The sequence below is a fragment of the Monomorium pharaonis genome, chromosome 6 (genome assembly GCF_013373865.1).
Source record: "Monomorium pharaonis isolate MP-MQ-018 chromosome 6, ASM1337386v2, whole genome shotgun sequence".
Lineage (NCBI taxonomy): Eukaryota > Metazoa > Arthropoda > Insecta > Hymenoptera > Formicidae > Monomorium > Monomorium pharaonis.
Window position 1 is genome coordinate 15,810,072 of NC_050472.1, and position 23,917 is coordinate 15,833,988.

General features: G+C 38.0%; 1 protein-coding gene across 2 annotated transcripts in view; it reads left to right on the forward strand.

Moving 5' to 3' along the window:
- The window catches only part of LOC105840123 (pH-sensitive chloride channel 2), a 255,878-nt gene that overhangs the window by 200,187 nt on the left and 31,774 nt on the right, over positions 1 to 23,917 (forward strand). For both annotated transcript variants that reach the window (XM_036288353.1, XM_036288354.1), the window contains exons 7-8: positions 23,424 to 23,589; positions 23,686 to 23,875. In XM_036288353.1, coding sequence (XP_036144246.1) covers positions 23,424 to 23,589; positions 23,686 to 23,875 — 356 coding nt within the window. The remainder of the gene's footprint in view (positions 1 to 23,423; positions 23,590 to 23,685; positions 23,876 to 23,917) is intronic.

Genomic DNA, 23,917 nt, shown 5'->3' on the forward strand with positions numbered 1-23,917 from the left:
GTATAGATTGCACAGCGTTGAATAACTGTGCCATAAAATTGCCTAACGAGGATGATAAGTGGCTCCGGTTCGAGAATTACAACAACAAGAAACGACTTCCCTTCGTCGTCTATGCTGATTTGCAGTGCGTACTGCGGAAAACGGAACCGGATACTGTCAACGCGTCATACACATACTAGCATCACCAGGTATTCAGTATTAGATATTACATGCGATGTTCGTACGATACGTCATTATCCATGTATCGATTTCGCCGCAGTAATGATTGTGTCGCATGGTTCGTCGAGCAACTAAAAGAATTGGCTTATAGTGTACGTAACGTATTATCTGCTAATGTCCCTATGGCAGATTTAAGGGGTTACACCAATCTAGACGGTCGAAAAACAGGCCTAACTTTGATATTTTATTCCTCCTAAACGGGTAGTGGGAATTAAATAAAATTTTGGGTGATTATTGACTTATGTTTCGACAATATAAAAAAATTTTTTATTAAACAATGGCGACGAAAAGCAGAAATATGGCCGCCGACACACATTGAGGTTTGGAAAAACGCATTTTGCGGTGACCACTGTCTCGTCTAAACGATCCATCTGAAACAAAAAAACAAAATGGTGTTTTTAAGTTAACAGTAGTGGTTTGTCGGTGACGATCGCCGATTGTCGATTTTATTGTTTGTTACAAAATGGCGATGAGTTAAAGTTAAAATTAAAAAAAAACGAAAAATTTTTGTCTTCTTAATTTTTTTAATTTTTAATGAAGATCGATAAAAAAAAATAGATCGTCACCGACAAAAGAATGTTTCTGAGAGTATTGTGTAAAAATTTGAAAACGATCCATCGATTAATTTTTGAGATCTGGTGGTCACAGACTTTGAAAACCATGTTTTGAGAAAAACGCGTTTAAAGTTTCAAGTTTAGTTCTATTATTGTTAATAGCCGAATTTTGCACTTTACCTCTAGTCGGCAATTCTGGGGCCATATGAGATTCCTTCCACATCAATAACAGCAGCGCTCTGTGAAGACTTCTGTTGACGGCGAGCAATCCTTTCTTCGCGTGTCGCCTTCTGCGCTCGTACTTCGGCCACATCGATGCGCGCTCGGTCTTGATTTTCGCAATATGCAGCACAATTCTTTTATTATCATTAATAAATATGCGGCAGCATCTTCATTAAATGTGTATGCAGCAATATTGGTAGCAATTTGCACAACGTGTGCACCGCTGTGCTGCACTTTTGGCGCTATGCGCCAAATCAGATTGTTCAAACTTTTGTTAACGTTTTGCGTAAATCCACCGACGCATTTCTTCAGTAAATTATCACTAGAAAGTTGTTTTCAAATATTGGACGAATGGCTTTAATCACATCATCGTCTAGTGGCGATTTATGTTGATATTGCTCCAATTCGAGCACTCGAACGCTCGATCCCGTTACTCAACTCTCTGTAATTCCGGCATTTTTTCAGATATCAACATAAAACTTTCAGGATATATTCTCGAAACTTGAAGCTTTAAGAAAATGTAATAAAAAAAAATCGAATTTTTTTTTCCGCTAGGTTGGTGTAACCCCTTAACGCGAGACGAGTGGGATGCATACCGTAGCGCGACACATTGTTACATTTGTGAAGAACTGTTCGCGCCAGATGATAGACGGGATCATTGCCACATAACCGGTAGATATCGAGATCCCGCGCATTTAAGGGGTACCTACACCCAGAGACGTAAAAAATAGATCTTTTTCTCGATTTTTTTTTCAAAACCTAATGTATGTAATTAATCCTAGTTTTCTTTACTTTAAAATACATTCTTAGAACATGTTTCAGAATAAATTTGAACTGAAAATATTTAAAAATGGCGGAGATATTGTCCTCGTCGCAAGACCTTGTTGAAAAAAGGTGCTTTGCGGTGCCAATTGCAGCTCGTACAGAATTTATCTGAAACAGACCAGTCTAGAATTTTCTTAAACTAAATGATATTATCTAGTCTTTATCGTAGCCGATTTTTTAAATATCAATTGGTGGCAAAATGGCGGCCGTTTAAAGAAAAAAAGCGATTTTTTAGGATAAAAATCGGTTTTTTTAACTTAAAAAAAAGTAAGGGCTCTAAAAAAAACCGCTACGATAAAGACTGCCTTTTTTGTGTAGATTAAGCCCTTCAAATTGCAAGTAAATCGGTCCAGCCGTTTTCAAGATATTTTTGGCACGCGTTTTGAAAACATGGTTTCGAGAAAAACGCGTTTAAAGTTTGACATTCGGTTAAAACGTAGATAACTTTTTTCAAACTTACATGGAGTTATCCACTCCAGGGCCATACAGTGAACCCTCCCCAGATGTAGCAACATCAAAGGCTTCGATTTTAGCTTGCCGGCGTAATATTCTTGCGTAAACTACCTGCTGCGAAGGATTAGAAGGCACTCATCGCGCTTCAGCGTCGTCGAACGCGCTTGGACCTTTTTCACTATATCTCCGACAATTTTCAAGGAATCACTTTGATTGAAACTTGCAGGGGATATTCTCAAGACCTTATACTTTACAAATATGCAAAAAACAAAAAATGCATTTTCTCAAAATTTCTGGGTGTATGTAATCCCTTAAATTGCAATCTAAATTATAAAAATTTGTTTTACATTCCAATAATATTTCATAATTTATCCGGCTACGATTTCCGGCGCATTTTATTATTAAAGATATAGCCGCAACGTTCAAAGAGGAAATAGACTTACTTCCCATCACAAAAGAAATACATTTCGTTTATTAAATATGTTAAAAGTACAGAAAATTACAAAAATGGTTGGAGAAAATGCATAAAATTACGTTTTATCGATTCATACAAATTCCTTAATACAAGTCTCGATAAATTAGCATCGTTTTTAAATAAAGACAGACTTCAAATTTTACAATCTGAATTTAAAGACATATCGGCTAAAAAATTTAATTTATTAACACGGAAGGGAGTATTCCTATACGAATACGTTGACTGCATTGAAAAGTTGGAGGAAACGGGTTTACCGCCACGTAAGTCATTTTATAATTCTCGAACCGGTAACACGGTCAATCTGAGAACGATTACCCTCATGCTATTAACGTATGGCAATGGTTCTTCGTTCGGCTAGGTAAATATAGCGACATGTATCTCAAAATTGATGTTTCGTTGTTAATTGACATTTTTGAAAATTTTCGCGATAACTGTATGGAAAGTTATGGACTCGATCCCGCGCATTATTACACTCTCCCCGGATACTTATGAGATGCTAGGTTAAAGTACACGAAAATTACTTTCGAATTGCTTACAGATATTGATATGATCATGTTTATTGAACGCGGTATACGCTGTGGCCTTAGTCAATGTTCTCGTAGATACGCACAGGCTAACAACAAGTACATGCAATCGTATGATCCATTAAAACCATCGTCGTACATAATATACTTTGATGTAAACAATTTATACGGATGGGCGATGTGTCAATCGCTGCCATATGAAGATTTTCGATGGGTCAATGACGTGTTCAACCTTGATGTATTATCAATCGCGCTCGATTCACCAACAGGCTATATCCTGTTCGATTTTAAGTATTCACAACATTTTCATGATGCGCACACCGATCTATCCTTCTGCACCACGCGCGATAATCCGCTCGGTATGCGTCAGGAGAAACTTCTTGCGACGCTTACTAAAAAGCGTCATCCATTATCGTAACTTGTAGCAGTGCATGCGCCACGGTCTTCGCGTAACGCAGATACACTGCATATTACAATTCGAGCAATCTCCATGGCTCTGTAAATACATAGAACTGAACACACAGTTTCGAACCCTCGCAAAAAATAATTTTGAAAAAAATTTATATAAACTAATGAATAATGCAGTATTTGGCAAAACCATAGAGAATGTGCACAATCGCGTCAACGTAAAATTGCTAACCAAGTGAAAGGGTAGGTATGGTGCGGAGGTAATGATCGCTAAACCAAATTTTCATAGTCGTAGTATTTTTGCGGAAAATCTTATTGCTTTCGAATTGCGTAATCTCGAGGTGAAATTCTATAAGCCTATTTACGTGAGCATGTGCTCAATATTTCTAAAACATGTTTATATGAATTTCATTATGAGTACATGATGCCTTTGTACCGTGACAAATCTAGAGTTATGTATACTGACATGGACAGCCTCATTTATTACATCCAATGTGAAGATATATACGAAAACATGAGGCGTGACATACATAGATTTGACACGAGCGAGTATCCGATCGACAATACGTATGGCATTCCTCTCGCTAACAAAAAAGTGCCGGGCCTGATGAAGGATGAGAATAATGGCGCCATTATGACCGAATTCGTGGGACTCAGGACGAAAAATGTATGCGTTAAAAGATGGGGAAAAGGATACAAAAAAGGCTAAAGGTGTAAAAAGCAATGTTGTGACGAACTATATCCTTCGATGATTATACGCGCTGTTTCAACGAAGAGATCGAGTTGACACGTCGCTAGTCCTGTATAAGATCTAAACTACACCAAGTATATACGGTATCGGAAACGAAAATTGTCCTGAGTCCTTACGACGATAAACGGTATCTCGTACCAGATTCGACCGATACGTTGAGGACATTCTCAGATACCATTATAAATACGTTTTTCTTTTATACGTTTTTTGTACTTGTTATATCATGTATTTTACATTACACATATTTTTTTTAATTGCACATTTTGCGTTTCACGTATTTTATAGATTACATTTTATGTATTTTAAATTTTACGCGTATTTTATAATTTTACATTTTATTACGTTTCATGTTATATATATTTTACACATTTACATTGTGACGGGGCGCGTTCGGCGCGCGCGTCACAAGGGCATAAGTCCGACCGAGGGGTCGATCGGGGGCGACTCTTTGCTGAGCCGAGGGGGATACGGTTCTGTTATTTTATTTTCTTTTGATTTTTTTTTTAGTCCGCGATACCGTTTTCCGATTGTAGTTGCCAATCATTTAAAGTTAAGGCGCCGAGTGTGGGCTCATCTAAAGAGTGTGCCAAGAGCGACGGAGGAGCAGCCGTCGTGGGAATCCTGCTGAGAGCAATCGACAGTGGAGGGAGCGCGCCGCCAGAAGTTTCCTCGCCGAGCCGTGCTTCGGCCCCGCAACGCGCTGCCGACTCGGAGCCAAGGGTACCGACCGCGCCGAATTACAGCACTATGACACGACGACTCCCCGCAAGGGCCACGCCATGGGCACGCCACCGGGCTGCAGACCGGAAGAGCGACCACGGCTATGTCAACCGCCAGCCGCCAAGATCGGTTCGGTCACGGCCTGGCCAGCCGGACCAGCCGAAACGGCACGGCACAAGGGGCCCCACCTGTAGAGCACGTGCCGATCAGCGACACGTCAAGAGACGAAGCACCGCGGCGCGGGATCGAGGATCACGTGCGTCGGACGGATTCCCCTAACGGGAATCGAAGAGCGCCCGCGCAGGCACGGCGGCTCGAGTCGGCCGGCGCGGGACCGGGGGCTCCTCACTGTTCGGTAAGCCGTGTGATAAGGCGTATCACCGAGGACCAGCCCAGGGCTATCGACTTTGGCGGACAAAGAGTTTGGATTTTGTAAGGCCATCACTCGGCAGCCACACGGAATTTAGTAAGATTCAGTAAGGCGGTCGACTTTCGTGCGGGACCGGATAAGGGATACCGTTTCTTGTCGTGTTACCGGTGATCCCGAATCCGATACCGTTTTTGTTGTTGTTTGTTCATTAGTGTTGAGAAACTCAACATACAAAGTAGAGTCTTGTGGCCGCACGAAAGATCGGACCGACCGGCCCGAATATTTAGTTATTAAGTACGTCCCTCTCGAACAAAGCCGGCACCGACAGTCATTTGTAATTGATAATTGCGTTCCGTATTACCGCGAATACTGATTTCGAACATATCATAATTGTTGTGGTTGGCGAGCGGAAAGCCTCGACGTCCTCCCGCCTCGTAAAGTAAATCTAAAGTTTCCGCATTCTCTTTGTGCCGACTTCTGGCTTCCGTCTTAACCACATCTTTGTGAATTTATGACATTTTATTAAGATCCACGATTTTCGTTGACACCGTACTCATTAATCTTTAACTAAATATATTTTAATATTTGATATTTAATTGACAATTGTGTACCGATTCTCTTCTACGATCTGCCTCGATCCGAGCTCTCCACCCCCCTCCCTGGTCACTAAAGAACCACGCCCCTCTACCCCGTCGAGAAAAGAACCACCGGCATTAGTAACGCTTCCTATCCGGCTACCGACTTATCGTTAATTGTTGTGTGGCGCGGAAATCCGCGCCTGGCGCCCAGAAATATAGAGCATTTCGGAGTTACCGTTCAGGCAGGCTACCGTTTCGAATGCTACCGATTTCGCGAGGGAGCGTTACACGCGAGCTGTTATAGAAATTATTATTGTTAATTGGTCGTAGCCCCTCGGACCTGGCGGTTCCCGAAGGAAAACTACGTCGCAACATTTTATATTTTATGCGTGCTATATTTTTATATTAAAAAAACTTGTGCAAACTAATATTTATAAAATGTATTGTAAATAATGTTGTAATGGAAGGATAATAAAGATGCTTCATGAATGTCATGCAATTTATTTATATACTGTATACATTGTATTTTTATACGTTTACAATAAAAAATTTTTTGAATGCATTAAATTACATTGTTACATTGTGTATCCAAGAATTGTGCGATTTATCGAATCCTAACCACTTTACGTAGACCTCGTCATTCTTTCTGCGCAATACTTTCTTCATCAGGTACACGTCCGGGTGAGACGTGTACCTGGTGGTGAGACGTGCGATGCAGTTCATGTTCGTAGAACGGTCCAGCGATAGATGTTCCGCAATAGTCCTCGAGTAGATAAGTTACAGGATTGGTACGCGGCACTTTAACAATCTTAAATACCTCGGTTATCCAATTCGGTGTGTAACTCTTTTCAAAGATTGTCTAGTACTTGCTTACGCGTACCGAATCGCCCACTTTAAATTTCGTCGGACCTGTGATCTTTATCGCGCTGTATACCGTAGTCAAAAGTCTTTCATTTACAGTGGGGGTTACGTCAACGGATCGTATGCTGATCGTTCGGTGTTTCCGAGCGTTGTAATTTGACACGAGACGTGGTAACAGGTCGAACCACTTGTAATTACCGTTGAACATAAACATCTTCCACATGTCGTTTTTCAATGTGCGATTGAACTGCTTTACGACTGACGCCTTCATTACGTAGAATAATGATTAATGTCATGTTTCTTCAAGAGTTTCTGCACTTCAGCGTTGTAAAATTATTTTTCCATATTGGTTTGCAAGTTTTTCGGATGTCTGTTATTTTCTTGAATTATCTTGGTGATAGCATTAGCCGTCTCATTTCCGCCCTTGGTCTTGAACGTTAATGCCCACGCATATTTGTTCAATACATCGATGACAGTGAGTAAGTAGTGGTAGCCTTTGTTGAAACGCAAATATGGATGCATCTCAATGATGTCTGCCTGCCACAGATCGTCGTATCCTCGAACTATGACGTGTCTTCGTGGAAAATTTTTTCTAGCCGGAGCGTGCAGTTTCTCGACGAGTCGCCGTCTCTCGGAACTAATTTGTCGGTATAATTTCGATGCTCTCATGTTTCACACAACTTTTGATCAGATGACGCGCACGATGAAATTACACTACAATTTATTTCGTTTTTAAACATCATTGTTGTTCGTTAACGTTCGTTGACGTTCGTTAACATTCGTTGACATTCGTATTGACGTTCGTTGACGTTCATTGACGTTCTTTATCGTTCTTTATCGTTCTTTATCGTTCTTTATTGTTTACATTGACGTTCTTTTATCGTTCGTTTATTATTTTTTTCTGTTATCATCCTTCAAAAGCCATTGTTTGTCTTCCAATACCGATCGATTAGATAGTCATTCATAACCATTTCTGACCCGATTTACAACCGTTCGATAACCATCCGATAACCGTTCCTGAATCGCTCGATAGAGATCCTGTGCCATTTGATAGCTATCTGACATCCGTCCTTGAACTGTTCATTGTTGATTCAGAAACTGTTCGAAACCGTTCGTTAGATGTTCGTAACCGTCTCTTCGTCGTTCATCGATTTTCTAAATTGATTTTAATAATTGTACACTGAAGTTCGTTTATCGCAGTCTGCAACGCTCGCCCGTCCTTCTCGAGCGAAGTCAATCTTTCGTCTGATTCTTTCTGATGATTCGTCGAGGTTTTTATACACTGGTCCACGTACAGTTTGTTGACGACGTCCGTATCAACCTCAGGCTGCGCTAAACAGCGAATCTTGCGTAATCTCGCATCAAAGTCCGTTGCAATGCGACACAGAGCGTTTTCGCGCACGTAATTTTTCACTATGCCGCTCCAACAATAATATGAATCGTCATCGTTTCTCTGTTCGTATAGCTCAAATTTATTGATTGGCATTTTTTCGATACGAGTAAACACTATTTGATTGATTCGTTTCGACGACACGCGAGTTAATTTATAATTAACCCAGCCTCACGAAGTTCCTCGATGATTGACAGCATCTCATTGCCGTGTGCGTGACCAGCTTGGCGCGAAGCTTCGAGTAACCGTAGACGATCCATTAACTTGTTAGGATAATCTCAGTGCACGTAATCGATTACATTATCATTTAAGATCATAGCATTAGGTAATCCTTTTCTGATCGTGAAATTGTTATTTAATAATGGTGCAATTATATATTTATACTTGTATCCCTTATTGCTCAATAATCAACCATGCGCAACGTGATTACGTTTATGCGCGTTTGTAACCAATAATATGTCTTTGTTTATGTTTATCGTTTTCCGTGTAGACTGAATCATCGGGATATCGTTTAAAGATCAGTTCGTAAAGACCATGTGTACCAACGTATTTTACATCACCGATAATTATGTGATCACTACTGTTGACGTCAAACTTTTTATTACCAAGCATTATTCCACCATTGTCAAGATAAACACTGTACACGTCATATATAATTTTTTCTTTTTCACTCTACCGCCAAGAAAATTTCTGATGTACTCTTGACTCAACGGGCCTAAGTGCTGCGACAACGCTTTTCGACCTTCCAGCGTTTGCAAGTAATTTCGAACGGTAGTTCCGAATGAATGGTTTAAAGTTTCGAAAACATCTTCATTCTCGAGCAGCTTGGGTATCGTTGGTTTTGCAGTTACCGTACGCGGCGTAGCCGCTATTGGTGGCTAATCCACCGCTGTTGAATCCATTGCATCGTTTGACGTATGCTGCTGCACCAATGGTAAATCTATCGCATCGTTTAAAATATGTCGCATTAATTTGTGATTGGTTTAATGCGTGATCTGTTGAGGTGTTTTTTCGTTTCCTTTTATCTTACTTTGTATCAAGTCTTTCTGGGCGAACGACATTTCGACGTCTACGTTATCGTTACGCAGCTCCTCTTTTATTGCGTGCGTACTAAAAAAGATCTTTTGCAGCGGTTCTATGAGAGGTTCAATGTGTATCTTGGTCGCGATATCCTCGATCCTACCGATCTTCAAAGCACGATGTTTCTTGCAGATCGATTCACTTGTTTTCTCAATTTCTCTCGCGAATTTTTCATGTTCGCGTATATCTTTGTTTCCAACCATGTTGATATTTGTCCAACGTTAACGTATCGATAACGACTAACCGCTTCGTGACACCACGAACTCATTAAATCCTCTTCTGTATCATCCGTTAGTAAGCTCATCGTCCTTGTCTATCGTTAAAAATCCGTAATCACGTTGCCAATAATCGTGACACAATGCACAAAAATCGTCATGTCTGTATTCACGTGATCGTTGTACACGTGCTTCAGGTTGGTATCATCCTGTTTAAACAAGATCAGAATTGCATTGTCGCGTATAAGATGTTTGGTATTCTGGCGTACGTCTGACAAAGATAAAAACAGTCTACGTTTGAGTGTCGTCCTATTGAAAAGTACTCTCTTATCGTATCTTGCTTGTCGCACGCCGCGTCGTCGAAGACAAAGATTGAATTTGGACGTATCTCGCTCGGACGTCATTATTATTAGAGGACGTAAAGTAACCGATTTCGTCAATTGATTAACAGATTCTCCAAATATTGATATTTAGGCTGTTGCAACGATTTCGAGTACACATACACGTTCTCGAAACGTACACCGTGCAGACTAACTTTTTATGAAAACGTTGGTTTTTTCGCAATTCGAGGAACCGCAAATGATTTCGCGTATAGTACTCGGCAGCATTTCACCATGCTTACGATTTTTTCTGCTGTCTCCCATCAGTCGTAACTTGTCGTCGTAATTTGTAACGCGTATTGTCAACTGTTGGTGCACGAACTCCTTTTTTTTATTAGAGAGTTCAAGTAGAAGGATAGGATCGAACGCCTATTTATGGGACTGTCCCGATTGCGCATATAAGCGATTGGACACAGTAGTATTTCTCGATTGGACACAGTTGCGATTGGACACGGACTCGATTGGACACACGTAGCCGACAAGATACTCGCCGCAAAAGCGCGAAAACGAATTATCGCGAAAGATTCGGCTTTGAGCGAAAAAGCTGCTGCTGCAGCTGTTTGGGCAACGATGAAAGCTAAAACGAAGATCGGTATGGGTATGAAAACGAAAAAAAGGCGACGAAAAAATAACGAGTACTTCCTACGACGAAACGAGGTGGCATGTTACCGATTTTACCGATATTGGGCGCACTCGGATCCTTGATTAGGGGAGCTGCTGGCGTGGCAAAAGCGGTGAACGACAACAAAGTCGCGCAGCGTCAACTCGAGGAGCTGCAACGTCACAATCGCGCGATGGAAGGTCACGGGGTATATCTTGGTCTGTACACTGGCGGAAAGGGACTGTATCTCGCTCCATACAAAAATGGAAAAGGTGTAACAGCAAAAAAGAAAAAAACGCCGAAAAGGCGTTAAAAATGCCCGTGGGTGCGATGACGAACGTACAACTGCATCAACTGGCTATCCGTATGCGTATTCCGTACTTTAGAGGTATTTTCATGCGTAACGCATTACTAATAAGCGGTACACGTCGAAACGAGAGCGGTATCGTAAATCTGGATGATGCGGCGGGCCCTGGTACTTACTGGGTAGCGTACGCAAAGAGTGACAATCATGTGATGTATTTTAATAGTTTCGGCAATCTTCGGCCACCTAAAGAACTTGTGCGATATTTCGGTGACGGTGTGACAAAGATAGAGTACAATCAAACATTCTATCAAACTTACGATCAGAGCATCTGTGGACAACTGTCTATTGTTTCTTCGAACGATTGATGCATATGAATTTAAAGCCTGACAGCGTGCTATTTGATTCAGTATTGGGCTGTTTTTCAATCATGTCGCTAATACTTACGCTAACCGGGAAGAGCAGTGCTCTTGCTACAACATACTTTCCAGCCATAAATTTGAACAATGGCGATTACGAATTCGGCCTAATGAACTTTGAGACTCACAACACGATTCCGAATGTAAATGCTTCGAATAATACATTTTACTTTGACGAAGACGATGTGGAAATTAAAATTCCCAAGGGATCGTACGAACTACAAGCCATAAATGAGTTTTTGAGATGCACAATTTCACAGAAGCATCTGGAACATGTTGTTAACGATGGTGATAAAAAACGTAACTACGGCAGTGACGATAAGAATGATGATGATGATTTCCCGATAATGTTTCGCGCGAATAACAATACAACGAGAAGCGAGATAAAATGCGCCTACAGAATAAATTTTAGCAAGCTCAATAGCATCGGATCGCTGCTGGAATTTTCTTCATCGTATATTACAGCCGCAAAAATGGTATGAATCAGACCTACTGATTAACATTATCAACGTAAACATTATCCGCGTAGAATGTAACGTGACTTCGAAGGCATATAGCAACGACAAGCGAGTGCATACGATACACGAATTTTCTCCTAACGTGGCATAAGGATATAAGATCTCGGAAACATCGGCGCAGATTATTTATCTGCCGATTACGGACCATTTCGGATTTGAATATACGCGTCTTCGACCAGCACGGGCGATTGCTTGATTTTCGAGGAGAAGAAATCACTGAAATCAGATTACAGTATGACGGCTACGGCGTTAGTGGTAGTATATGAGATGCTCGTGTTAAATGGGCACGTGAGAGATAACGCAATATTTACGAAATCAACATTTGTTAGTAAACTCCAATCACCCGGTTTCAATAACAAGGGAACGGACAAAACTGTCCCTCACCGATTTTAATGAGCTTTAGATATGTTGTAGAACATGAAAAAATATTAGACCTATATTTTTTTTAGCGACATATCTCGACGTTTAGGGGTTGAAACCACCCCTCGAAAATAACGCGTTTTTTCGTTTTTGGCGAATATCTTTGAAAATATAAGGTTTATGAAAAAATGATGTATACAAAAGTTTTATGGTATTTTATACTCTTTACAATAGTATATTTAGATTTTCTAAAAATTTCAAATTTTTTAATTTACCCCACCCCCACTCTTTTTTTTTAAATTTTAAAAATTTTGTAAAGACAAAAATTAAAAAGCATTAAAAGCCAAATCCATCCAAATATAATAATATATGGGTTCCATTATTCTCAATTATTGGCAAAACGAGATGATAATCTCGTGCTATAGGCGCCGCGCTAGAAGTTGCGTTATTTCTTTAGTCGCGTTACATTCAATAACTGCCTCTCTTGCGTATATTTTTATATTAGAACACAAAAACGGATTAATCTTAATTACCCAGATAGCACACGGACGTCTTTAGGACGTCCAGGACGAACTTCGTGGATATCCTGAGGACGTCCTGATTTTATCCCGGGACGTCCTCAGGACATCCTGAGGAATAGCAAACAAGCGCCACTTTTTAGTCCTCAGAACATCCTGAGGACAGTCGTATACATATGTATATACGTTAGTACGTACGTACATTTTCACTAAAAGGAAGATCTTTTCAATAGGAAAGAGATTTTTAGTCCCCAATTTTTTTGTAAATTTATAAAAACGTTAACACCTTTTATATATTAAACATGCATGTATATTTTCTCGTATTAAATAGAATAATTTATAAATATCGTATTTGATTAATACTGATAAAATTTTTTGGCGGTTTTTCTTTAGCCTTGTGACCAATGTCGGTATTCTGTATGAGTTCCGCCTAATAAAATATTATATTTCAATTTAAATATATGTTTTATTCCAAAAATTTACCTTTTTTCGTTTTTAAGTTGATTTTTATTATTAAATGCAAATTATTTTTAATTCCTTAATTTATGTTAAATATATATACACAATATACATGCAAACGATACGCAAATATATGCGTGCGTGTTACATATATAAAAAGTGAACGTTTTTATAAATTTGCAAAAAAATTGTATGGGGACCAAAGATCGCCTTCCTATTACTAATGGATATTTTACTGAAGCCTCATATGATGCGCCTGCGCGAGAACAACCGGCCCGTCTATCAACACTGATATTAAACTTATTCGTCCGTGTCGTCTGCAAAATATATACATATATATATATATATATATATATATATATATATATATATATGTGTGTATATATATATCCGTTTAAATGTATTTTCAAACTCATTAAATTAAATTATATAATTATGCATATTATCTTTATTATCAGAGTGTGCTATGTGCATATAGTGTAAATAATATAATTTATGCAAATAGTTATTGCAGTTTATATTTTATACTTCTCTCTTAATAATGTATATTTTGTTATATTGTATTTGCAGTTTTAAATATTAAAAAAATATTTTGCTTTATATTAATCTATATTCGCATTTGTAACAATGAAAACGTACGTACGCATATACGTATACTATATGCTACTTTTGTTATATATATGCATTTATACTTTATATCGTGTAATACATTGAGTATTATGTAATTAAGGTTTTTATGTCCTAATATAAAAATATATGCAGGAGAGCCAGTTATTGAATGTGACGCGATTAAAGAAATAACGCAACTTCTAGCGCGGCGCCTATAGCACGAGATTGTCATCTCGTTTTGCCAATAATTGAGAATGATGAAACCCATATGTTATTAGATTTGGCTTTTAATGCTCTTTAATTTTTGTTCTTACAAAATTTTCAAAATTTTGAAAAAAAGGGGTGAAGGTGGAGTAAATTAAAAAGTTTGAAATTTTTAGAAAATTTAAATATACTATTGTAAAGAGTATAAAATACCATAAAACTTTTGTATAAATCATTTTTTTATAAACCTTGTATTTTCAAAGATATTCGCCAAAAATGAAAAAACGCGTTATTTTCGAGGGGTGATTTCAACTTCTAAACGTCGAGATACGCCGCTAAAAAAAATATGGGTCAAATATTTTTTTATGTTCTACAACATATCCATAGCTCATTAAAATCGGTGAGGGACAGTTCTGTCCGTTCCCTTTAAAAAAAAGAAGCTCACCGCGTTGAACGTTGAATTTTTGAAATCTCTGGGATTTGCAGTGCGACAATGAACATCTTAAACGTCGAAGACGAACCGATCTTTGACGATCGTGTCGTCAAAATCTCACACGTACAATCCGTTTGCCATACAACGTTCGAACAGAGCGACGAGATAAGAATATCTATACAACAGCAAGATTTATACACGTTGCTGTCTGAAAATTTTCTATACATTGAAGGAAAACTTACGATAAAAAAACCAGTTGCGGGGTCTGACGTGACATTGGGAAATAATTGCGTCGTGTTCGACGAGATTCGGTACGAACTTGACGGTGTGGAAATTGGTCACAACAGAAACGTCGGAATAACCAGCTCGCTCAAGAATTATGTAACTATGTCAACTGACAGAATTATGATCGCGAGTAACGCCGGCTGGGATCCATGGAATTCTCCAAGTGGATACTTTAATTTTTGCGTACCGCTCAACATGCTATTGGGATTTTGCGAAGATTACAGACGCGTGGTGATTAACGCTTGTCACGAGTTGATCCTGATACGCGCGCGCTACGACAACAATTGTCTAATTGGCGCGGGAGCCGGAAATTGAATTATTCAAAGTAGTTAGTGACGAATGCCGCACGTGTTGCTGAACGAGATAAATAAACTGTCGATGCTGCGTGCTCTAGAAAGCGGGCGATATCTCAATATGGCTTTTGTGAACATGACTCGTTTGTCGGATTTGAGTTTCTGCTATTGCAGCGTACTAAACATTCGTGGACCATTAAGATTGCTGCTCAGCTCGAGAAGCGCGCACCGCGGTACATCGTCTTCGCTCTGCAGGCTGGTCGGAAGAACGTCATGCTCGAGGATAAAAGCCGATTCGATCATTGCAAACTGACGAACGTAAAACTGTATTTAAACTCGGAATGTTATCCGTACGATATGAATCTGGATTTCGATAAAAACAGATGATAGATTATCTACGACACATACGTACGTTTCTGTAAAACTTATCATAGATACGATTATCTCGAGCCGAATCAAACTGTCGCGAATTTTCGTCAAAAAGGTCCGTTCGTGATTATCGATTGTACATATAATTATCGTGCAACATCAACTTTACAATATTTTTGTCGCGTATTTTCACAAGTTCTATAACCAGATCGCGAACCAAAACTCTTGAAGACACAGTTGATTGCACAAATCTCTCAATATCTGTGCTCCATAAACCATGTTGCTTGTGGTAATATTATCTGGTTGCCTTTGTTGTTGCCAAGCAGTATTTCTACATAGGATATAGATCCTACGCTGATTCCAATATCCAAATACATGTATGCCGTGGCAATCAAAGCATACCTCCTTTGTAGGATACGAGGAGTATAGCGCGGCTGCGATAATGTTCTGTAAAAGGAATATAGCGAACTATAGAAAAATAGAAAATAAATACAGAAAAAAATTTTTTTATTATAAATACTTGCGGTTTCTCGCACGCTTCGTTTTGTTGGATCGGAACGTAGTAGTTTACCTCATACGTTTTTTTCAAGAAACTTTGAAATCTGTCTTCAATCGATCGACTGAGCGATAACGTTGTCGGGGGGAGCTTCGTTGTCCGTTTTGTAACAAATGACTGATGCGTTGTTAGAACTTTTTTATATTCCATATCTCAATAGTAATGGGGCACAAAGGGATAAAACACTCTTCATATACTCGTGCTATTTACAAATAGCCTCGTAATTTTAAAAAGAATGCGTCAACAATTGACAGGCTTATTTACGAGCGGCATTAGCTTTGGCGTCAATTTAAAACGTGGGGATATAAAAGTATGCCATATGGTTTCTGACAAAATTTGACCAACATGTCGTAACATGTTTCGCAATGCTTCTCATTGGTTACAAATGTTTAAAAGAATTCTGGCGTCGATCAATGCCGCTTCCTTATATTGATCTCATAATCCTATAAAGATCTCATATTGACATTTGTTTAGGGTCGCTTCCTAATGAGACACCTTGTTGACACATTGAACACCGTGCAATATTTCATGTGGCCATTCCGAACGTGGCCATTTCGAACGTGGGCAAACTATATCCACTCCAGCGGGTGAGATAAACTGTCCCAGCCAAGTGCTTCCTTTTATAATCTTTCAGTAGTTATACTAGGCGGGTTCTAATCCAAACAATAGAATGAGGAGAAGGGGAAAGGAGGAAGAGAGGATGACGTCACCGGAGGAGGGGTGAGGGTAATTACCCGTCACAAAAATTTCAAAATTTCTTTTGTTTAGTGTTTTTTATAACAATTAACTGTCATAAATTTCAAAATTTCTTTTGTTTATTGTTCTTTATAACAAATGACCCTATCATAAATTGCAAAATTCCTTTGTTTATTGTTTTTTATAACAAATGACCCTGTCATAAATTTTAATATTCCTTTGTTTATTGTTTCTCTGTAACAAATGACCCTGTCATAAATTTAAAAATTTCTTTTGTTTCCATATAACAAATGACCATGTCATAAATTTCAAAATTCTTTTGTCTATTATTTTTTCAAAGAAATGAGAAACTTGTCTTAAGGGGCTACATACATCCAGAGACGTAAAAAATAGGCCTTCTTCTCGATTTTTTTTTTCAAAACGTAATGTATGTAATTAATCCTAGTTTTCTTTACATTAAAATACATTCTTAGAACATGTTTTAAAATAAATTTGAACTAAAAATATTTAAAAATGGCGGAGATATTGTCCTCGTCGCAAGACCTTGTTAAAAAAAGGTGCTCCGCGGTGCCAATTGCAGCTCGTACAGGACTTATCTGAAACAGACCAGCCTAGAATTTTCTTAAACTGAATGATATTATCTAGTCTTTACTGTGGCCGATTTTTAAAATATCGATTTTTGTTAAAATGGCGGCCGTTTAAAGAAAAAAACCAATTTTTGGGGGTAAAAGTCGGTCGTTTTTTTAACTTAAAAAAAAGTAAGAGCTCTAAAAAAACTGCCACGATAAAAACTGCCTTTTTTTGTATAGATTAAGCCCTCAAAATTTTAAGTAAATCTAGCCGTTTCCAATATTTTTGGCACGCGTTTTGAAAACGTGGTTTCGAGAAAAACGCGTTTAAAGTTTGACATTCGGTTAAAACGTAGATAACTTTTTTCAAACTTACATGGAGTCATCCACTCCAGGGCCATACAGTGAACCCTCCCCAGATGTAGCGGCATCAAAGGCTTCGATTCTAGCTTGCCGGCGTAATATTCTTGCGTAAGCTATCTGCTGCAAAGGATTAGAAGGCGCTCATCGCGTCCCAGCATTGTCAAACGCGCTTGGACCTTTCTCGCTATATCTCCGACAATTTTCAAGAAATCACTTTGAAACTTGCAAGGAATATTCTCAACACCTTATACTTTACGAATATGCAAAAAACGAAAAATCCATTTTTTCAAAATTTCTGGGTGTATCTAGCCCCTTAACATGTTTTCCAAAGTCCTTTATGTTCAGGGATCGCCGCCGTCGCTCAGGTACATAGGTAAAGAGACTTTATTATTATTTCACACACACACACATATATATATATATATATATATATATATATATATATATGTATTGTATCCTTGGTCTCGGGATACAGTGCGGGACCGCTGCCGATGACTTCTCGGAATCAGGTTTCCAAAAGATAACGCCGAGAGTTGATAACAAGAGATATATATTTGTTCTTCCTTTACAATTTCTTTAGCGAACCCGAAAGATGTATAACTAAGTACAGTCTGTAGATTCGACGAGCGACATAGACTCGTCGCTATTATTATTAATAATGAGCCCACTCGTTCTCTTTCCGCGGCCTTTATATACTCAGCTTTTCGGCTTGTTACTAAGGGATGTCACTCGCGGTCACGGGCCTTTGGCCCGTGCATTAGCTTAGCCAGCAATTGCTAGCTAGGCGCATTCCACCGGAAATCAGGAGATTTCGGGTGGCAAAATGAATAGTAACCGGATATGTTGCCCGGTGCGATGTCTGGTATGAAGGCCGGTGCGATGCCCGGTAGCAAGACCGGATGGTGTCGTCGCGCGAGGTGTCACTCGACACCCTTATCGTTATTGCGAGTAAAGTTTGTGTGAGTGTCGCACACTCACAACATATGAAATAATAATAAAGTCTCTTTACCTATGTACCTGAGCGACGGCGGCGATCCCTGAACACAAAAGACTTTCAAAAACATGTTAAGACAAGTTTTTATCTCATTTCTTTGAAGAAACAATAGACAAAAGAATTTTGAAATTTATGACATGGTCATTTGTTATATGGAAACAAAAGAAATTTTGAAATTTATGACAGGATCATTTGTTATAGGGAAACAAAGGAATTTTGAAATTTATGACAGGGTCATTTGTTACAGAGAAACAATAAACAAAGGAATATTGAAATTTATGACAGGGTTATTTGTTATAAAAAACAATAAACAAAGGAATTTTGCAATTTATAATAGAGTCATTTGTTATAAAAAACAATAAACAAAAAAAATTTTGAAATTTATGACAGGGTTAATTGTTATAAGGAACAATAAACAAAAGAATTTTAAAATTTATGTGACAGGTAATTACCCCCACCCCTCCCCCCTTCCCCCCATTCTATTATTTGGGTCAGAACTCTCATAGCTTAACTACTTCTTTCCAACATATGGCCGAGCGTTATCGTGCTGGAAGATCACTCTGTCGTGTCTCTTTGCATATTCCGGCTGCTTATTCTTCAATGCGTTGTTTAAACGAATCAATTGTTGGTAACCTACGGTAGTGATGGTTTGGCTTTGTTTCAATAGCTCATCATCGATTAGCGCCTGCAATTCTTCGTCCTCGAACTTTTTTGGCTGACCTTAACAAGATTTGTCATCAACACTGAAATCATCAATTTTGAAACGTTAAAACCATTCTCTGCATGATTTGTCGGTGGGAGTATTGTCACCAAAAGCTTCTACGAGCATCCGATGAGCTTCAGCGGCTTCTTCAAATGAAAACAGAAAATGAGAACTTTCCGGAAATGATGTTCTTTGGGTTCGAACTTCGACATTTTCGAATCAGATAACCACGATGTAATTGTTATAAACCCAAACGCTTATTAACTGAATATTATTGCCAGATGTCAACACTAAACCATAAAGCCTTTTGCAGACATTAGAAATTAGAAAATTATATCCAGATAATCAAATCTGCAAAAACAGAGTCCCACGCAGCGGATCCCTGGCCTACTGTGTCCACATTAGGCTTGTGTAGACGGAATCTGCTGGATAAAATCTAATAGCATATTGGCGCCAGAAAAGCAGCAGATCTGTCGAATGCGGTCTCTGTCTGCGGAACGTGAGCTTGGTGCGGACACAGTAGGCTGTGGATCTGCTGTGGGATTCTGCTTTTGCTAAAGCTGTTTAAAATGTTACTTTTATTAAACGTTATTAAACTTTTAATATTAGTTACCCAGGGTTAATATCAGATATTTCTAACACGTCTGAAAGATCCGATGTCTATTGCTTCCCATTTCTCGTTGAGTAAACTATCCACCTAACCCTGATCAAAAGTAGTCCATCCCTTACGGAAAAAACACTCTAATTTTGAGAGTTTACACTCAAAATTGAGTGTTAATACTCGATTTTGGGAGTTTACTCCAAAATTTAGGTGTATACGCTCAAATCTTGAGTGTTTACACTAAAGATTTAGTGTTTATACTCGAACATTGAGTGTGTATACCCAATGATTGAGTGTTCATACCAAAGTTTGGATTTAAACACTAAATATTTGAAAGTATACTCTTAACATATGGATATGATACTCAATAAATGAGTGTATACTTCCAACATAAAGTGTGAACACTGAAACGTTGGGGATGTACACTCAACATCTATTGGTTGAAGGTATACACTTAATATTGAGTGTGCACTCTCAAACATTGGATTAGAAAATGTTAAATAACAACAAAAGCAAGAAAAGCAAGTTCAACCGAGATTAAAATTAATCTGCATTGGTAGAAATGGACATAAAACGAATATCTAAAATAAACATTCAACTATAAAGTGTTTAGCAGGCTTTGAGTATTAATTTGAGTATTACTTTAAACTTGGATGTTTGCCATTTAATTAAGTGTTAATTTCAGTGTTATTCTTAAATTTAGGATTAACATTGGAATTAACACTCTATTAGATGGCGAACATTCAAGTTGAGAGTAATAACACTCTAATTAAAAGTAAATTAAAGAGCGAACACTCCAGTTGAGTGTTTACACTGAATTGAGTGTTTACCCCTTGTCCCAAATTATACTCAACTTGAGTATTTTTTTAAGTGTTATTTTCAGTGTTTTTTTCGTAAGGGATCTATCGCGTTGTAGAGTTCATATATTGTGTGAAACGTAATATCAGTAACAAATTTTGAGGTTAGGTACGTAAGTACAATGTATCTTAAGACATTTAAGCGCGGGTATAGTGTTATACCTCCTCCCCCACAAAAAACTCCGGTATTCACAATGTATTTTTTTAATGTGTAAAAAATTTTGCAAATTAATGAAAATATAAAATATTTATAATGACAAAGTGTTTTTAGAGCGTAAATAAATTCACTTACTCGTCATACATCTAACTCATAACTGATCAATCGGTACTACTAACTAGCGTTGTTTAAGATAAGCGCGATGGCAGTTTTGCCGGCTAGAAATTATCGCATGATGAGACTGGCGACAGATCGCTGCGCGTCTAGACGTCACACGACCCCATTGCCTGGCCACCCGCAATGCCAAAAATGAGGGTCGCATACCTCATGTAAAGAAGAATAGAAAAAATAGTGTCCTTCTGGAAAAATCATCTGACAACCGTAACGGAAAAATAGCGTCCTTTTAAGAGAATCTTGTTAAAGCAATAAGATAAGCGTCACTATCTTTCTAGAAAGATGTGAAAATAAAACCGAGTGACTGAAAAAAGTTCCGGCCTTCTTGTTTTTCTAACGATCACATCGCTCGGTACCTTGCCGATTTCCGACGCGGGCGTTTGTTCTTTTTCCGTCGCTTGTCGAAAGAGCTATCAACCCTCGCAATCATCGACTTAGAGCATAGATTGCGCCATCCTCATATTATTCATATGCAAAACTAAATGCAGAAATGACAGCAATGGCCACCAATTAGCTCTGTCTTCGTTTTTTTATGACAAGAATAAGACAGAATTGACCAATAATTCGTGCTGTCCTGCTTCCACAGTTGGACTCACTTTCGATTCGCATTGCTTAAGTCGATGCTCGCAATCATGTAATTCCACTATATTCCCAGCTAGCAAAATGACGCAAACTTTGCGCGAAGTTTGCCGCAAACTCGAGCAAACCTTTGCAACAAAATTACGACAAGGTGTGTCCGCATTAAGTTTAGCTTTTGCTGGCAAGGCTTGTTGTAAATAGTATGACGCATATTTTATGCAAATAACAGGGTAAAATTTACTAGTAAAGCATAACAACAAATTTGCAGCAAGAACAAGGCAAACCTTGCTGTACACAATATGATAGCAAATTTGTGGCAAGAATAGAGCAAACCTTGCTGAACATAGCATGATAGCAAATTTGTGGCAAAAACAAGGCAAACCTTGTTATGCACAATATGATAGCAAATTTGTGGCAAGAACAGGACAAATATTTTCAAAATTTAGATCAACAAAAATGATTATTAGACTGAAATATTAGACTGATTAGTCCAATATTAAATGTGAATGGTGCAATCGTACTTGGTTCTCTGTTCTCGACGAGCCCCTTTTATTAATCCAGTAGGTAAATCTTTTTCACGAGAAATGCGCCATCTCGAGATAGATAGTAAAGTCAGAAATAAAGTTTAAAACCCGATAATGCAACCCTATTATTTACATAAAATGTTCGTCATACTATTTGCGACAAGCCTTGCCAACAAAAACTAAGCTGTTTACGGACACACCTTGTCGCAATTTTGTTGCGAAAGTATGCTCGGCAAGTTTTATTTTGTTCTTGCTACTAATTTGCCGTTATTCTGTGCTTAACAAGATTTCCTGTTTCTGCCATAAATTTATTGTCATGTCGTGTAGCAAGGTTTGCTCTGTTATTTGCTTAAATTTTGCATTTTATTGTGTCGGAACAAATCTTGTAATTTCTATACGTAATATTTATGTACAGGTCTTTCTCTGTTATTTGCAGCATCGTGTGATGAAAACTTTTGCCGTAAGTTTGCTCAAAACTTTTAGAAAACAAAGCAACAGACAATTGCTTGTCATAAAATTGTTGTCAAAATTGAAACAATCCTTGATGTAAAGCTTTCACGATATGTGATTTTAACAGGCCTGGTTAGCTGGGTTATTAATATTATTAATATTATTGGAACCATTCTTTTGTGCAAAGATTAATTTGTAAATTTTGTAATAAACAAAGTAATTTAGTGATCTAAAATAATAGCCTTTCATTAATGCCTTCTCCGTCCTTCTTAGTTGTTCGCCTCTCTCACGCTCTTTCATCACTCGCGCACAACCGTATATTAACATAATTATTGCAATTCGATTATTGTCTATCCCGTATGTCCATCTAACCCGGACTTACTCTATAGTTAATTCTTCTACTATAGAATTGTAAAATATTATTTAAATACTTGTTGCTCATTGTGCCAGTTTCAGGATCCAATTTCTCAGACATTTATTTTTGATTACATTGCAGTTATTACAAAATATAATGGTATTACTACAATATGATGCAATATTAAAAACTGCTGTATTATTTGATAGAAAACATTTCTAAACTTATTCATGTTTTCAAAACTTTATTTTTATTTTTTATATAAGAAATATCCAAAAATGCTAATATGACATATTGGTGACTTTCCTCTAATATTATTGTAATTACTGACATATTACGTGCTGTGTAGCTAATATTATGACATACATATTAAGATAACACATAAAATACATGAAATACTTACATATAAATAATATATATAACATTTACACAAGACTTATGTTTTCAGGGACAAATACTATCTTAGCATTTATGACACTCGCATCAAAAGTCGAAAATTCATTGCCAAAGGTCTCTTATATAAAAGCAAGTGAAATTTGGTTTTTGGGTTGCACAATATTTTTGTTTGCAGCAATGGTCGAGTTTGCTTTTGTTAATACAATATACAGAAGAAAGTATGCAACTCTTTTGTTGAAGTTTTAATGCTTATTAATAGCTTTGTTTACCATTAGACATAAATTATTTAAAAATTATACATCGTATTTGCACAGGAAAAATGTGCCGTTGAAAAAGGTTAACAGCAAGTATATTCTTAAATCGACTCTGACGCCACGATTAGCAAGAAAACAATTTCAGAAAAATACAACTGGTTTGGAGCGATCGCGATCGTGGTCATCGTTAGATAACGCAAATACAAACAACGAGCAAGACTTTACATGTCAAAATTATCTTACCGTTCACGTAAGTTACTAACTGAAAAATTATTTCATCATACACGTGAAT